This window comes from Triturus cristatus, chromosome 2_1, assembly GCF_964204655.1.
Source record: "Triturus cristatus chromosome 2_1, aTriCri1.1, whole genome shotgun sequence".
Lineage (NCBI taxonomy): Eukaryota > Metazoa > Chordata > Amphibia > Caudata > Salamandridae > Triturus > Triturus cristatus.
Window position 1 is genome coordinate 6,748,028 of NC_140581.1, and position 17,090 is coordinate 6,765,117.

Here is a 17,090-nt window from a genome sequence, read left to right on the forward strand (position 1 = left end):
GTGGTCGACCAGTACCAGGATGAAGCGGTGTCCCAGGGCGGTTCGAGGGTCGAGGGGCCCCACGATGTCGATCCCCACTCGTTCGAACGGGGTGTGGACGGCTGGAAATGGTTGGAGGGGGGCCTTAACTCGACCCCCAGTCTTTCCGCTAGCCTGGCAGGTCGGGCAGGACCGGCAGTGATGGTCCACGTCCCTCCGCATTCGGGGCCAATAGAAATGGGTCACTAGGCGGCTGTAAGTTTTGTCCCGCCCGAGGTGTCCGGCGAGGGGCACGTCATGCGCCAGGTTCAGGAGGAACTCTCGGAATCGGAGGGGAACCACCAACACCCGGCCGGCTCCCAGTTCGGCGACTTTCTGCTCGCTATACAATAAGTCATTGTCCCAATAGATCCAGTGGGTTCCCGTGGGGTCCCCCGAGGCCTGGGCGGCCGCTTGCTGTCGGGCCCCCTCGAGGGACGGGCAGGCCTTCTGCTCTTGCTGGAATTGTTCGCGGGTGGGGCCCCCGTCGTGGCGCCACTGGGCCAGCTCGGGGATCTCGCTGAGGGAGGCGGCCTCGTCGGGAGAAAGTTCGGATGGCCCGGCCTCATCGTCAGGTTCCTCCGTGCCGGAGGAGGGTGGTAGTTCTGGGCCCGTAGGATTGTCGGGGGCCGCGGCAGCGGCTGGTTGGGCGGTCATGGACCGGGTAGTGGCGCAGGCCCACTCGGGCAGCCCTAGCATCCCCAGATGCTCTCGGCGCTCCACCTGGGCCCAGGGGGAGCTCTCTAGGTCATTCCCCAGGAGGCAGTCCACTGGGGCGTCGTCGCGGACAGTTACTTTTAGGGTGCCTGACACTCCTCCCCACTCGAAGGGGATCCTGGCCATCCGGCACATGCTTTCGGTGTTGTCCGCGGTCCGGACAGGGCATAGGACATGTGGCAGGATTTGTTCGGGGGTCACTAGGTGGCAGCGGACAGCGGTCACACTGGCCCCAGTGTCCCGGAGGGCTTCGGCCCGTCGTCCATTGATGGTGATCCACTGCTGGTACTTCTGGGTGTTGCTTGGGATGGCAGCTCGGGGCACCATTTCTCGGGAGCCCAGGCATACGAGTGACATGGCAGCTGGTTCCCACTTGGGGGACCCGTCGTCCCGGTTTTCCTCCTCGTCCTCTCCTTCCCCCAGGGCTGCGGCGGCTATTTGTCGGGAAGGGGGCCCAGCGGTCCCGTTCCGTCGGTTCACGGGGCAGGCCGGGTCGCTCGCATAGTGGCCGGTCTGCTGGCAGCCGAAGCAGGTCACTGTTGGTCGGGGTCCAGGCCGGGCGATGGGGGGTCCCCCTCCGGCCCAGGGTCGGGGACGTGTGGTTGGCGGCTTGGCCTCGTGGCGGGCTTCTGGGCGGCCCGGCCGGGAATTCTCGACTGCGGTGGGACCCCCCTCCTCTGCCCCACTGTCGAGGAGGTCCCGTGGTACTCCGTTGGTAGTCCCCCACGGGGTTCCGGGGGACCCGGGTGTTGACCCATCGGTCGGCTTCGGCGGCGAGCTTCCGGGGCTCGGTCAGCTTACTGTCCAGGAGGTGTTGCCTTAGTTCAATAAAGCAGTTGTTGGCGAGGTGCTCCCACACAATGAGGTCGAACAGTTCATTGTACGAGGTGACCTTGCTCCCTTTTATCCACCCTTCAAAGGCCCGGCTGAAGAAGGCCATGTATTCGACCCATGTGGTACCGGGGAGCTTCTTGCAATCCCGGAAGCGCTGCTGGTACATCTCGGCTAATAGTCCGTAGCGGGTGAGTAGGGCTTCTTTCATGTGGTCGTATGATGTCATCACCGCGTCGGGGAGTTGCAGCAGGGTATCCCGGCCCTCGCTGAGGAACCTCCCCCATAGGCCGGCACCCCAATCCTTCCGGGGTACCCGATGGGAGGTCATGGCTAGCTCGTAGGCTCGGAACCACTGCTGGATGTCGTCGTTTTTGTAGTATTCCTTGACGACATCCTTGGGGATATGAACCTTTGGCTCGGTCAGTGGCAGAGCGTCCCGGGCCCCGGGGGTACTGGTCTCCCCCGTTTTGGATTTTAGTTCGAGTTCCTTGAGGCTCCTCTCGTGCTCGAGGGTTAGCCGTCTCTCTTCTAGTTCCTGATGCCGTTTCTTTTCTTCGATTTCCTATTGCAGCCGTAGTTGCTCCAAGGCTATTTTCTTCTCCGCCAGTAGGAGCTCACCGTCCAGCCGGAGTCGTGCGAGGTCCATTTCGTGTGTCCGGACCCTCTCCCGTTCTCGCATTTCTTTGTGGGATAGGCTGGCTTCCGGGATGCTTCGCCCCCCATCTGTCGGGGTTATGGTCGGTGGCAGGTTACCGTCCCGGGCCGAGGTCCCTTCGGCTCGGGGTGGAGTGGCCTCGGCTTCTGCCCAGGCTTTCAGGGCTTTCTGCATTTCTTCCTTGGTGCCCAATCCTGTGGTTGGGATCCCTTTGTCCTTGCAGAATTGTTTCAGTTCTTTGTGGGTGTATTCTTCCAGCCTTTCCGGCTGGAAGGTTGCGGCCACGGTTGCTTCTTGGCCGTCCATGGTTCCTTTTTCTTTTTCCGTCGGGTTAGGCAGTGGGTGAGTTACTTGCCTGTACGATTGCGTCTGGCTCGGATCCCGTCGCTGGCCACCAAATGTTGGAGGGAGGACCACCGGGGAGTCGGGGGGACTACTCCGGGGCACCTTCCTACCGCAAAGTTATAGCCGAGCGCCGCTGAGAAGCCTCCTAGGAGAGGTCCTTCTCCTATGATCGTACTAGGCCCAGTAACACAGGACTCCGTATCAGTTGCTTATCTTGGTTCTTTATCAATAGTAGCACATTCAATATTTACGGTGGGATCGAGTGATCCAGTAAGAGTCTCAATGTCCTTGGAGGGATAGGGTAGCGGGACAGTCTTAGTACCAGCCAGGTACGGGAAGGCTCTGCGCCAGACCTTGCGTGCTGGTCTCAAAGCAGCTCGGACGTGGAGAGCCGCGACGGCGTCAGCAGGGCTCGGGTGGTAGTTCCGCTTGGGTCGAGCCGCGACACAGTCAGCAGGGCTCCGGTGGTAGGTCCGCTTCGGTCGAGCCGCGACGAGGTCAGCTGGGCTCTGATGGTACGTTCAACAAGGTCGGGCCGCGACAGCGTCAGCAGGGCCCCAAACGTTCGTGAAGGTCTTTAAGCACGGTGGAGCCGCGACGTCGTCAGCAGGGCTCAGAGGGTGGTTTCAGGATGAGTCTTTCTCCATAGGGTCATCCGCGATCCGATCAGCAGGGCTCTTGACTCCGGGATACAACTGTCGTCTTGTTGCCGGGTTGCCCCAGATATAGGTCTGGAGCCCTTTGATGTCCGGACCCTTGCGCCCGGGGGGGGGGGGGGGGGCGGAGAGGCCGGGTAGGGAGCGGCCAGAAGCCCAGCAGGAGAGGCGCCAGGCCCCAGAGAGCTGTGACGTGATCGCACCTAGGTGTGGAAGGACGGTTGGGGGTCCCATCGATACTGCCCTCCGCCAGGAGTGGGAAGGGGGCACGTGGTATCCCCCGGGCCAGGAGTTGGCGCCTCGATGTCGGGCCTCGCTGGGACCGAGGCCGGGTGGAGCGGGGTCACGTATGTGGTTACGTATAGTCACGTACAATCCAAAATGGAGGAGCCCCGAGGTGCATGGGACCTCGTGCGGCTTAGCGAGGGGGAACAGGACCATGCCACGAGGCCGGCTCCAACAGTGGGACAGCTCGAATCCAGCTCCTGGTCATCATCGGCACCTCCTGGACCTCGTGGCTGAAGAGTCAACTCACCTGAAGCACCCGACATCTGTGGGCATTTGTCTATCGTGCCCTTGGTCACTGGTAAGTGACCCAGACTCTGTCCCCTCTGCTTTCAGGTTCCTTCCACCCTAGATCCAGGCTTGGATCACTTCTCCTCTTCACGCCAGCAGCACTTCTTCGCCAGCTTCCATTGAAATCGACGACTCGACCCGACACCAAAAGACACCTATGCACCCAGCTTCCCTGGGTGAGGTAACTCGAGTACTCCGGTGCTCTCGTGGGTGCTAGCCCTAGAACTTCTTAAGTCCAAAAGGGTTTGGTCCTGACTAATTTCTAAGTGTCCTTAATCTTTAAATTTCCAACCGCGACATTGCCCATAGAAGCTAACAGAAACCCGCGGCTTTGTTTACACACTGAACACGACCCCGTGGGTGCCCTGTGTCACTACCTTGGGTGGTTCCTTGGGGTCCCAGCGATTCTACAGGCTCTAGGCCTTGTGTCTAGATCAGTCGTGGTTCTTATACCACTTTATTGGTATATGGTTTGGTACGCCCCTAGGGCCCAAACGTGTATTTGTGCTATTACTGTTGATTGCTAACTTGTAACTTAAGTACTTCGAACTCTAGTCTCATAAAGAGACTAGATGGGTGTGTTTAATCTTAAATACATATATTTTAAATATATACCTGGTGTGGTTGTCCTTTCATTTGGTCATTCAAGAGATTATAGACTGGTAAAAGAAGCTGCTTTACATTCCTTCAAGACTTAGCCTGAAGGCTGCTCTCCATAGCTACCACTAGGATAGCTTTCAATAAAGGTGGTCTTTAACCTATTACCATAAGGGGTTGTTTGGACTGATACAAGGTGCCCACTAGAACTAGTGGACAGCATATATCAGGCCAACTTCAGGTGTCAGCTGGATCACCAAACTCCAGTTCACACACTATAGCACAGGTGTCCCCTGGTTCCACACTCCAGCTCACACACTACATCACAAGTGTGAGCTGGATCACCACACTCCAGCCCCACTCCAACTCGCACACTACACCACAGGTGTCCAATGGCTCCACACTCCAGTTCACATGCTGCACCACCGGTGTGAGCTGGATCACCACACTCCAGTTCACATGCTATGCCACACGTGTCAGCTGGATCACCACACTCCGGCCCCACTCCAGCTCCCACACTACACCACAGGTGTCCACTGGCTCCACACTCCAGTTCACATGCTACACCACTGGTGTCCACTGGTTCCACTCCCCAGCTCACACGCTACATCACAGGTGTCAGTTGGATCACCACACTCCGGCCCCACTCCAGCTCACAATCAATCAATCAATCAACCATAGCATTTATAAAGCGCACTACATACCCGTGAGGGTCTCAAGGCGCTAGGGGGGGGGGGGAGCTGCTACTGTTCGAAGAGCCAGGTTATGAGAAGTCTTCTGAAGGTTAGGAGGTCTTCGGTCTGCCGCAGGAGGATGGGGAGGGTGTTCCATGTCCAGTGTCTCACACACTACACCACAGGTGTCCACTGGCTCCACACTCCAGCTCACATGCTACACCACAGGTTTCAGCTGGATCACCACACCCCAGTTCACATGCTACACCACTGGTCTCCACTAGTTTCACACTCCAGCTCACACGCTACACCACAGGTGTCGGCTGGATCACCACACATGCAACTCCACAGGTGTCTGCAGGTTCGAGCACGCTGCATCCAAAGATAAACACCAAAGTCTTTCGCTCATGCTCATAAGTGGAGGAGAGGTGGTGTCTGGCAGAGTTTAGAAAGGATGGAGTTTCAATCCCGTTGAAGGGAGCAGGAGAAGGCCTGGCGCATCATCCTTCTTTGCTACACTTCGTGGATTACAGTTGATTGACGCAGATGCGACATCTCTTGAAACAGGCCCACATGTCTTGAGCTTGGTCAGCTGCTATAATGGGCTGTAGTCACTAACTGCTCTATAGACCTTCCATCAGGTCAAGAATGCGAGGTGGGTCCACACAGAGTGCCAGTGGAGATATGTGAGAGTTGGAATGATCCTGTGGGTCCACAGGGAGAGCCAGCGGAGACCTGTGAGAGATGGAATGATCCAGTGAGTCCACAGGGAGAGCCAGTGGAGGCCTGTGAAAGTTCGAACAATCCAGTGAGTAAACAGAGAGAGCCAGTGGAGACCTGTGAGCATTGGAATGATCCTGTGGGTCCACAGAGAGAGCCAGTGGAGACCTGTGAGCGTTGGAATGAACATGTGGGTCCACAGGGAGAGCCAGTGGAGGCCTGTGAGAGTGGAAATGATCCTGTGGGTCCACAGGGAGAGCCAGTGGAGACCTGTGAGCGTTGGAATGATCCTGTGAATCCACAGAGAGAGCCAGTGGAGGTCTGTGAGGGTAGTAGTGATCCTGTGGGTCCACAGGGATAGCCAGTGGAGGCCTGTGAAAGTTCGAATGATCCTGTGGGTCCACAGAGAGAGCCAGTGGAAGTCTGTGAGAGTGGGGATGATCCTCTGGGTCACAGAGAGAGCCAGTGGAGGTCTGTGAGAGTGGGAATGATCCTGAGGATCCACAGGGAGAATAAGTGGATACCTGTGAGAGTGGGAATGATCCTGTGGGTCCACAGAGAGCCAGCAGAGGCCTATGAAAGTTGGAATGATCATGTGGGTCCACAGAGAGAGCCAGTGGAGACCTGTGAGAGTTGAAATGATTCTGTGGGTCCACAGGGAGAGCCAGTGGAGGCCTGTGGTAGTTGGAATGATCCGGTCGGTCCACAGGGAGAGCCAGTGGAGACAGACCTGTGAGAGTTGGAATGATCCTGTGGGTCCAGAGAGAGAGCCAGTGGAGACCTGTGAGCATTGGAATGATCCTGTGGTTCCACGGGGAGAGCCAGTGGAGACCTGTGAGAGTTGGAATGATCCTGTGCATCCACATGGAGGGCCAGTGGAGGCCTGTGAGAGTTGGAATGAGCCAGTGGAGAACTGTGAAAGTTGTAATGATCCTGTGGGTCCACAGGGAGAGCCAGTGGAGACCTGTGAGAGTTGGAATGATCCTGTGCGTCCACAGGGAGAGCCAGTGGAGGCCTGTGAGTGTGGGAATGATCCTGTCGGTCCACATGGAGAGCTAGTGGAGATATGGGAGTGTTGGAATGATCCTGTGGGTCCAGATGGAAAGCCAGTGGAGGCCTGTGAGTGTGGGAATGAGCCTGTGGGTCCACAGGGCGAGCCAGTGGAGACCTGTGAGAGTAGGAATGATTCTGTGGGTCTACAGAGAGACAGTGGAGGCCTGTGAGAGTTCGAATGATCCTGTGGGGCCACAGGGAAAGCCAGTGGAGACCTGTGAGAGTTGGAATGATCCTGTGGGTCCACAGGGAGAGCCAGTGGAGGCCTGTGAAAGTTGGAATGACCCTGTGGGTCCACAGAGAGAGCCAGTGGAGACCTGTGAGAGTTGGAATGATCCTGTGGGTCCACATAGAGCCAGTGGAGGTCTGTGAGCGTGGGAATGATCCCGTTAGTCCACAGGGAGAGCCAGTGGAGACCTGAGAGAGTTGGAATGATCCTGTGGGTCCACAGAGAGAGCCAGTGGAGGCCTGTGAGAGTGGGAATGATCCCGTTAGTCCACAGGGAGAGCCAGTGAAGACCTGCGAGAGTTGGAATGATCCTGTGGGTCCACAGAAAGAGGCAGTAGAGACTTGAGAGAGTTGGAAATATTCTGTGGGTCCACAGAGAGAGCCAGTGGAAACCTGTGAGAGTTGGATTGATCCAGTGTAAGTTTTGAACACCTTCACTCTGCTATACTTATTTCAGTGTAGCCCCCTGCACCAATCCAGGCAACCATAATTGTGTTTTTAGTGGTTTAGACAACCTTAGAAAGCTCTCTAAGTGGTAGCTGTGGATAGCAGCATTCAGGCTTAGTCTAGGAGGAGTGTAAAGCAGCTTCTTTCACCAGTATCTAATCTTATAGTACAGATTAAGTGAAAAATAACCACACAGTGTAATTATAAAAATAGTTATTTATTACAGACACTCACTAACCCAATGCAATATCTCCTACCCCGAGATATAATTACAATACTTTCTTAATTAACTTTCTTCAACTTAATTCCTCAAAGACCGAGATTATCCTATATGGGAAGGCAAAGGAGTTATGGACCCCGGAATGGTGGCCATCTGAATTGGGAGATGCCCCTTCCCCCACAGCCTGGGTGAAGAATCTGGGCATAAAAATTGATAATAATCTTGCAATGGACAAGCAGGTAAAATCAGTGGCTGGGGCCTGCTTTGGAACCATGCGAATGCTTAGTAAGATCTTCCCCTGGATCCCGCTCACGGCCAGACAGACCCTTGTCCAGTCACTCCTGATCAGTCGACTGGACTATGGTAACTCTTTGCAGGTCGGGCTGAGGGAGGACCTGGCCACTAAACTACAGGTGGTCCAGAACATGGCGGCTCGTCTTATTCTTAACAAACCGGCACGGACCCCCTCATCACCCCTTCTGCATCAACTTCACTGGCTTTCTATGAAAAAGAGATCCATTTTCAAACTACTATGCCTAGTCCACAAGTCTCTCCATGGGCTGGGCCCATCCTACTTGGCAAGGAAGCTCGAGTGGTACCACCCTACACGACTGCTGAGATCAAGCAACCAAAATCTGCTTTGTGTCTCGAGAGTCAGAAAGGTTAGGATGGGACGGCGGGCTTTTTCCCATCTTGCTCCCATCCACTGGAACTCCTTGCCAGATGAGCTCCGTGCCTGTGTGAATTACCGTAGTTTCAAGAAGCTTCTTAAAACTTGACTATTCTAAGCTGTCTTTTAATACCTAGTGCTCCTCTCCCATGCACTGAGAGATCCCCTGGGGGATGATTCGCCTGCGCAATATAAGTGAGTAAATAAATAAATACACACAATACTTTGATACTACGGCAAGTAAATAGCACAAAAATATAGTGGGCTCCAGGGGGAGACCAAACCATATACTAAATTAGTGGAATGCAACTAACGACCAAAGTCAGGAGTGGACCCAGAAGACTTAGCATTGCAGGGGAACCAAGGAACCACCCGGGATAAGGACCCAGCAACCCCACGGAGGCCGTGTGCTAAGTGGATACACGACCGCATGCTCAAGGTAAGTCAATGGGGAAGTAGCAGTTGCAATTCTCATGAAAAGGGACCCTTTCCAGAGGACTTGGAAGACACCCCGTGGAAGATGGACAGTTCGAGATTCACCCCACCCATGGATACCCAGGAGATCAGGTTACCTGCCCCAGGGAAGCCGGGTGCATAGGTACGAAGTGACGTCGAGAACCACCATCGACCCCAGTAGAGGACTTCGAGAGAGATGCTGTTGGCAAAGAAGTTGGAAGAGCCTGGTTGAATCCAAGCCTGGATTCAAGAAGAGTAGAGCCTGCAAGCAGAGGGAACAGAGTCTATGTGACTCAGGAGTGACCAAGAGGCACAGGAGTTGAGTGCCCACCAATGTCGGCTGTTGCACGAAAGTTGATTGTCCCCTTGTATCTACAGCTACGTGGACGAGGTGCCGCTGAAGACGACAAGGAAAGGTGTACGAGCTTTCCCACGTCGGATGTTGATATCCGGGGGGGTCGGTGTCCGGCAGGAGAACCAACAGGTCTTGGCCACGGCAACACGTGGAAGAAGACGAAAGGGTACACAGTGTCGGGACCAGCAAGGTCCAAGAGACTCACCACATTCAAGTGAGTCAGGGTAGGGCCCAAGCAAGCAGGGGAGCCTACTGGAATCAAAGAAAACCCTCAACAGGGCCCAAAGATCTCTGGAGACAAGAGTCTCCCAGCTTTAGAAAAGGCCAGCTGACACAGTGCACAGGGCGTCGGTTGCCAGTGGTGTCAAGGAGGGATCCTGGTCTCAGACTCGGTTTGAAAACAGTGCAGGCCTCGATGAAGTTGTAGAACTGTCACCTGTGTTACTGACCCGGTTGGAGACCAGGATCAGCAATCAGTCAGCTTGCATTGCAGTGCCTGCAGATGCAGGGGAGCGATTCTTTCACTCCAAGGGAGATTGCTTCGGGTGGCTTTGGATGTCCACAGGACCTAGAAGGGACCTGTATGGAGCACAGACACCAACGGTGCAGCAGGCTTGCCGAACGTAGAGATCAGGAACAGACAGTCTCAGTTCCAAGGTGAAGTCCGATGCGGTCAGTCCGACGCGGACTGCACGACTCGGTCAGTATGTCCAGACAGTTATAGAGGATGCGGAGTTTGATCTGAATCGCATCCCACAGTGATTTTAGGGACCCACCTCAGGTAAGTCCTTAAGTACCCTAAGGAAATGGTTGGGATGATTCAGGTGTCCCTCCCAGACGAGGGGGCTGGACAATGGGGAGGATACTCCCATGTCCTTCGTCCAGTTTTATACCAGAGCGGGAGCCTATGGCTCCCTGAACTGGTTTGAGCTGGAATATGCATGGAGGGCACCAAATGTGCCCCTCAAGCAGACTGTGTGGTGCTGGCAAGTGCCCCCACCCTGTCCAAATACACTAAACCCTGTCTGGGAGGTGGTCACACCGTTCTGTGACAGGATACCTATTGTTATGCCTTCCCCTGCTCGAGCTTGGCTTAGCAACAGGAGGGCAGAATCATGTCTCAGGTCGGCAGCAGCCCTAGCTTTCTGTCCGGTTCTGGAAGACTGGTACCGGGAGCCCTGAGGGCCTCCCGAAGGAGATTTACTGTGCATGGAATCATACCTTCCACACCGTTTACGGTATGGGTGTATGATTCCAACATGTTTGATACCAAACATGACAGGGTTCTTTACAGCCAGTTTAGAGATGGTCATCGCGTAATGACGCATGGCCACTCTATGTATCGTAATTTCTCATTCACTGGCAACCCAGGAGAATGGACTCCAAAAGTTGTAGGGGTGTCCTGTTTATGCAGGTGCGCCCCACACTTAGAACCGAGCACCCTGCATTTGGGACTGAAAGGCCTACTAGAGGGGTGGCTTAAAGGCTTTAAGTAAAATGATATTGGATATGAGGCAACTTCTATCTTTTGTGAGAGGTGCAAGCACCAACTCACACAGGCTGCCATGGCAGGCCTGCAGTCAGAGTTTGGAGGGTCCCTCATGGGTGGCATAATACATGCTGCAGCCCATGAACGACCCCTGGTGTACCAAGGCGCTAGGTACCATAGACTAGGGACTTATTAGGGTACACCAGCAGGAAATTAGGAATGTACCAAGGTACTCACCATAGCCAATTTATGTAGGAAGCACAGTGACTGGGGTCCTGGTTAGCAGGATGCCAGTCAGACTAGTCAGAAAAACAGTATAACATCAGCAAAAAGTGGGGGTAACCTTGAAAGCAGATCCTACTTTTTCACATGCTCCAAATCCTCTGGACTGTTTATCTGTCCTTTCTGCATGCATAGTTTTACTTTTGTGTTTACTTTTGTATTCTTACTTTACATTATGTTATACACTTTTATTTCTTAATCAGAGTTTATTTGCACTTGACTGATTTTTCCAAATTCTGTTCACTGGCTGCTAGCCATTTTTCATTCAGTATAGATGTTTATACCCCATACATATTTCAGAAGAACTTAAACATATTACCTTCACTCAGTTCACAAACAGTGAGGATGTCACCCAACTTCTCACCTGACTTAACCACTGCATCGCTTGCAAGGACTGGCTGTCCTCCCAGCAAGAGACTATCCACTCATTCATCCACCCACGCATGTGGTTTCATGGCCCCCAGGCAGCAGCATTCAGCATCCTAACTGCCTCCCCACCTCCCTCCTGAGAGCCTGCAGCTGCCCCCTCAGACACCAGGATACCTGTGCTCAAGAGCACACTGCACACTGGTGAAACACTCACCTACCCAAGCATGTGGTCTCACCAACTCACACCACTGACCAGCAGCCTTCAGTGTCCTCACTGCCTCTCCACCTCCCCCTGTGAGCCTGCGGCTGCCCCCTCAGACAGCAGGATATCTGTGCTCAAGAGCACACTGTACACTGGTGAAACACTCACCTACCCAAGCATGTGGTCTTACTCACTCATGCCACTGACCAGCAGCCTTCGGTGTCCTCACTGCCGCTCAGCCTCCACCTCCCCCTGTGAGCCTGCGGCTGCCCCCTCAGACAGCAGGATATCTTTGGTTCAAGAGCACACTGGTGAAACACTCACCTACCCAAGCATGTGGTCTTACTCACTCATGCCACTGACCAGCAGCCTTCGGTGTCCTCACTGCCTCTCTACCTCTCACTGTGAGCCTGCGGCTGCCCCCTCAGACAGCAGGATATCTGTGGTGTCGAGAGCACACTGCACACTGGTGAAACACTCACCTACCCAAGCATGTGGTCTTACTCACTCATGCCACTGACCAGCAGCCTTCGGTGTCCTCACTGCCTCTTCACCTCCCCCTGTGAGCCTGCAGCTGCCCCCTCAGACAGCAGGATATCTGTGGTTCAAGAGCACACTGCACACTGGTGAAACACTCACCTACCCAAGCATGTGGTCTTACTCACTCATGCCACTGACCAGCAGCCTTCGGTGTCCTCACTGCCTCTCTACCTCTCCCTGTGAGCCTGCGGCTGCCCCCTCAGACAGCAGGATATCTGTGGTGTCGAGAGCACACTGCACACTGGTGAAACACTCACCTACCCAAGCATGTGGTCTTACTCACTCATGCCACTGACCAGCAGCCTTTGGTGTCCTCACTGCCTCTCCACCTCCCCCTGTGAGCCTGCGGCTGCCCCCTCAGACACCAGGATACCTGTAGTTCAAGAGTGCACTGCATAATGGGGGAACACTCACCGCTGTAGACTTTGTGCAGAGTACGCAGCATCGTCGTAGAGCATCCCTTGCTGAAGCAGGGTCCCTGTGAAGAAACCACAGTCAGAAACTGCTTAAGAAGACACAGGGTTGAAGGAGGACAGCTTACTGAGCAACTACAGTAGTGACGTGGAGCGCACCACTGAACACTCATCTGTGCAGGATATGCTTTATAATTGCTGTCGCTACAACATGGTAAACTGCATTTCAAGTAGTGGTCATGGAAGTAACTTACTCCAGGACCTCACCACCTGCAGAGATACCAACAAAGGCCAGCTGCACCATACATCAATATGACTGAATATTCCGATTTATTCCAGCTTTTACCTAGCAGTGTCATTCGTTTTCAATAATTTTATAGAGCAGATTAGACACTGCAAGACATTCTGCATTTACAATATCTTGAGAGAATCTAAGTTACAGCCAATGAACCATTGCCTGAACACAGTTCTGCTGGGGTCCTTCCCACTCCCATTTCTGTATTGATTGTAAGAAAGCCTGTGAGCACTCAGGCCCCAAATAAAACAGAGCAGTGCAGACGGCTCCCAACACCAAGACGGCTCCCAACACCAAGACGGCTCCCAACACCAAGACGGCTCCCAACACAAAGACGGCTCCCAACACAAAGACGGCTCCCAACACAAAGACGGCTCCCAACACAAAGACGGCTCCCAACACAAAGACGGCTCCCAACACAAAGACGGCTCCCAACACCAAGACGGCTCCCAACACCAAGACGGCTCCCAACACCAAGACGGCTCCCAACACCAAGACGGCTCCCAACACCAAGACGGCTCCCAACACCAAGACGGCTCCCAACACCAAGACGGCTCCCAACACCAAGACGGCTCCCAACACCAAGACGGCTCCCAACACCAAGACAGCTCCCAACACCAAGACGGCTCCCAACACCAAGACGGCTCCCAACACCAAGACGGCTCCCAACACCAAGACGGCTCCCAACACCAAGACGGCTCCCAACACCAAGACGGCTCCCAACACCAAGACGGCTCCCAACACCAAGACGGCTCCCAACACCAAGACGGCTCCCAACACCAAGACGGCTCCCAACACCAAGACGGCTCCCAACACCAAGACGGCTCCCAACACCAAGACGGCTCCCAACACCAAGACGGCTCCCAACACCAAGACGGCTCCCAACACCAAGACGGCTCCCAACACCAAGACGGCTCCCAACACCAAGACGGCTCCCAACACCAAGACGGCTCCCAACACCAAGACGGCTCCCAACACCAAGACGGCTCACAACACAAAGACGGCTCACAACACAAAGACGGCTCACAACACAAAGACAGCTTGTCTCATCAGCCTAAGCAAAATAATGTACCATACCAGCAGAATGCCGTTTGACACAATCAAGCACTGCATGACCCATCTATTCCACACTCCACAAAGAAGTGCAAGCCACCAACTTCATCTTCAGTGAAAATATACAGAAAATCGCAAAGGACATTAATGATACCAAGTCTGCTCCATCTCTTCCACCTCCACATTCCCATAGAATCCCATACATTTCAGCTTCAAAGCCTTATGTCTGACAAGTCTCACTGACATGCTCAATGCCCTCCAAGGCACTTTTAGGAAGAAGATGTCTTTGTGGAGGCTCTCTCCCGCCTTCTTACCATCATCAGAGCCTCCCTCGCTCAAGGCATCTACCTCTCACCCTGATGACATCGCCAACTAGCAGACTGCACTTACCCACCATTCAGCAGCAAAATCAAATCAAGAGGCAGTCTATGTTCAACTCAAGATGCTAGTCATCTCCTGCACGACTACCATTCTGGTTTCAGATGGTGCCGAAGCTCAGAGATCAATACCTTACACATTGCAGACCACATATAGATGAAGACCCTGTGTTTTTACATTGCAGAGCCTCTCAGCTGCCATCAAAGCACTCGACCACCCACCCTTATCCATATCACTGAGCATGGAAAGGGATTCACTGGCGCCGTCCTTGCCTGGTTTGTCTATCTCTCCAACTGATGGCACCTCCGGGTGCCACAAGACACCTATTTACCTGTGGAGCCCCACAGGTTTACGTACTGTTTCCGATCATCTTCAACCTGTACATGGAGCCGCTCAGTGCTCCACTCACAGATAACAGCATCAAGATTCACCAGTATGCAGAAGATACACAACGCCACTCCGTCAACCTCTACATGGAGCCGCTCGGTGCTCAACTCTCAGATAACAGCAGCAAGATTCACCGATAGGTCGATGATACACAACGCCACTCCGTCAACCTCTCATGGAGCCGCTCGGTGCTCGACTCTCAGATAACAGCAACAAGATTCACCAGTATGCAGAAGATACACAACGCCACTCCATCAACCTGCACATGGAGCCGCTCGGTGCTCGACTCTCAGATAACTGCATCAGGATTCACCAGTATGCAGAAGATACACAGCGCCACTCCGTCAACCTCTACATGGAGCCGCTCGGTGCTCAACTCTCAGATAACAGCAGCAAGATTCACCGATAGGTCGATGATACACAACGCCACTCCGTCAACCTCTCATGGAGCCGCTCGGTGCTCGACTCTCAGATAACAGCAACAAGATTCACCAGTATGCAGAAGATACACAACGCCACTCCGTCAACCTCTACATGGAGCCGCTCGGTGCTCGACTCTCAGATAACAGCATCAAGATTCACCAGTACGCAGAAGATACACAACGCCACTCTGCCAACCTCTACATGGAGCCGCTCGGTGCTCGACTCTCAGATAACAGCATCAAGATTCACCAGTGCGCAGAAGATACACAACGCCACTCTGCCAACTTCTACATGGAGCCGCTCGGTGCTCGACTCTCAGATAACGGCATCAAGATTCACCAGTACGCAGAAGATACACAACGCCACTCCGCCAACCTCTACATGGAGCCGCTCGGTGCTCGACTCTCAGATAACAGCAGCAAGATTCACCGATAGGTCGATGATACACAACGCCACTCCGTCAACCTCTCATGGAGCCGCTCGGTGCTCTACTCACAGATAACAGCAACAAGATTCACCAATCAGATGATGATGCGCAGTTCTATTTGAAAGTCTCCCCTGTTTCTGACCTGTAGGGCTTCAAACACCAGCTGCACCTCCTCCAAACCTCATGTCCAGGGCTTCAAACACCAGCTGCACCTCCTCCAAACCTCATGTCCAGGGCTTCAAACACCAGCTGCACCTCCTCCAGACCTCATGTCTAGAGCTTCAAACACCAGCTGCACCTCCTCCAGACCTCATGTCTAGAGCTTCAAACACCAGCTGCACCTCCTCCAGACTCCATGTCCAGGGCTTCAAGCACCCGCTGCACCTCCTCCAGACCTCATATTCATCGCCTCAAGCACCCGCTGCACCTCCTCCAGACCTCATTCATTGCCTCAAGCACCAGCTGCACCTCCTCCAAACCTCATTTCCAGGGCCCCAAGCACCAGCTGCACCTCCTCCAAACCTCATGTCCAGGGCCCCAAGCACCCGCTGCACCTCCTCCAGACCTCATATCCAGGGCCTCAAGCACCAGCTGCACCTCCTCCAGACCTCATGTCCAGGGACCCAAGCACCCGCTGCACCTCCTCCAGACCTAATTTCCAGGGTCTCAAGCACCCGCTGCACCTCCTCCAGACCTCATATCCAGGGCCTCAAGCACCAGCTGCACCTCCTCCAGACCTCATGTTCAGGGACCCAAGCACCCGCTGCACCTCCTCCAGACCTCATATCCAGGGTCTCAAGCACCCGCTGCACCTCCTCCAGACCTCATTTCCAGGGTCTCAAGCACCCGCTGCACCTCCTACAGACCTAATTTCCAGGGTCTCAAGCACCCGCTGCACCTCCTCCAGACCTCATTTCCAGGGCCTCAAGCACCTGCTGCACCTCCTCCAGACATCATGTCCAGGGCCTCAAGCACCCGCTGCACCTCCTCCAGACCTCATATCCAGGGCCTCAAGCACCCGCTGCACCTCCTCCAGACCTCATATCCAGGGCCTCAAGCACCCGCTGCACCTCCTCCAGACCTCATGTCCAGGGTCTCAAGCACCCGCTGCACCTCCTCCAGACCTCATGTCCAGGGTCTCAAGCACCCGCTGCACCTCCTCCAGACCTCATGTCCAGGGTCTCAAGCACCCGCTGTACCTCCTCCAGACCTCATATCCAGGGCCTCAAGCACCCGCTGCACCTCCTCCAGACCTCATGTCCAGGGCCTCAAGCACCCGCTGCACCTCCTCCAGACCTCATATCTAGGGCCTCAAGCACCCGCTGCACCTCCTCCAGACCTCATGTCCAGGGTCTCAAGCATCCGCTGTACCTCCTCCAGACCTCATGTCCAGGGTCTCAAGCACCCGCTGCACCTCCCCCAGACCTCATGTCCAGGGTCTCAAGCACACGCTGTACCTCCTCCAGACCTCATTTCCAGGGTCTCAAGCACCCACTGTACCTCCTCCAGACCTCATATCCAGGGCCTCAAGTACCCGCTGCACCTCCTCCAGACCTCATGTCCAGGGTCTCAAGCACCCGCTGTACCTCCTCCAGACCTCATGTCCAGGGT

At 54.6% G+C, this 17,090-nt stretch overlaps 1 protein-coding gene across 4 annotated transcripts in view; it reads right to left on the minus strand.

The window, feature by feature from the left end:
* Nucleotides 1-17,090, minus strand: part of LOC146863596 (sphingomyelin phosphodiesterase 5-like) — a 198,214-nt gene that overhangs the window by 25,536 nt on the left and 155,588 nt on the right. For all 4 annotated transcript variants that reach the window (XR_014969041.1, XM_085627607.1, XM_085627608.1 and 1 more), the window contains one exon: nucleotides 12,518-12,581. Coding sequence is in view for 3 of the 4 variants with exons in the window: in XM_085627607.1 (XP_085483733.1) it covers nucleotides 12,518-12,581 (64 nt within the window). In the remaining variant the exon portion in view is untranslated. The remainder of the gene's footprint in view (nucleotides 1-12,517; nucleotides 12,582-17,090) is intronic.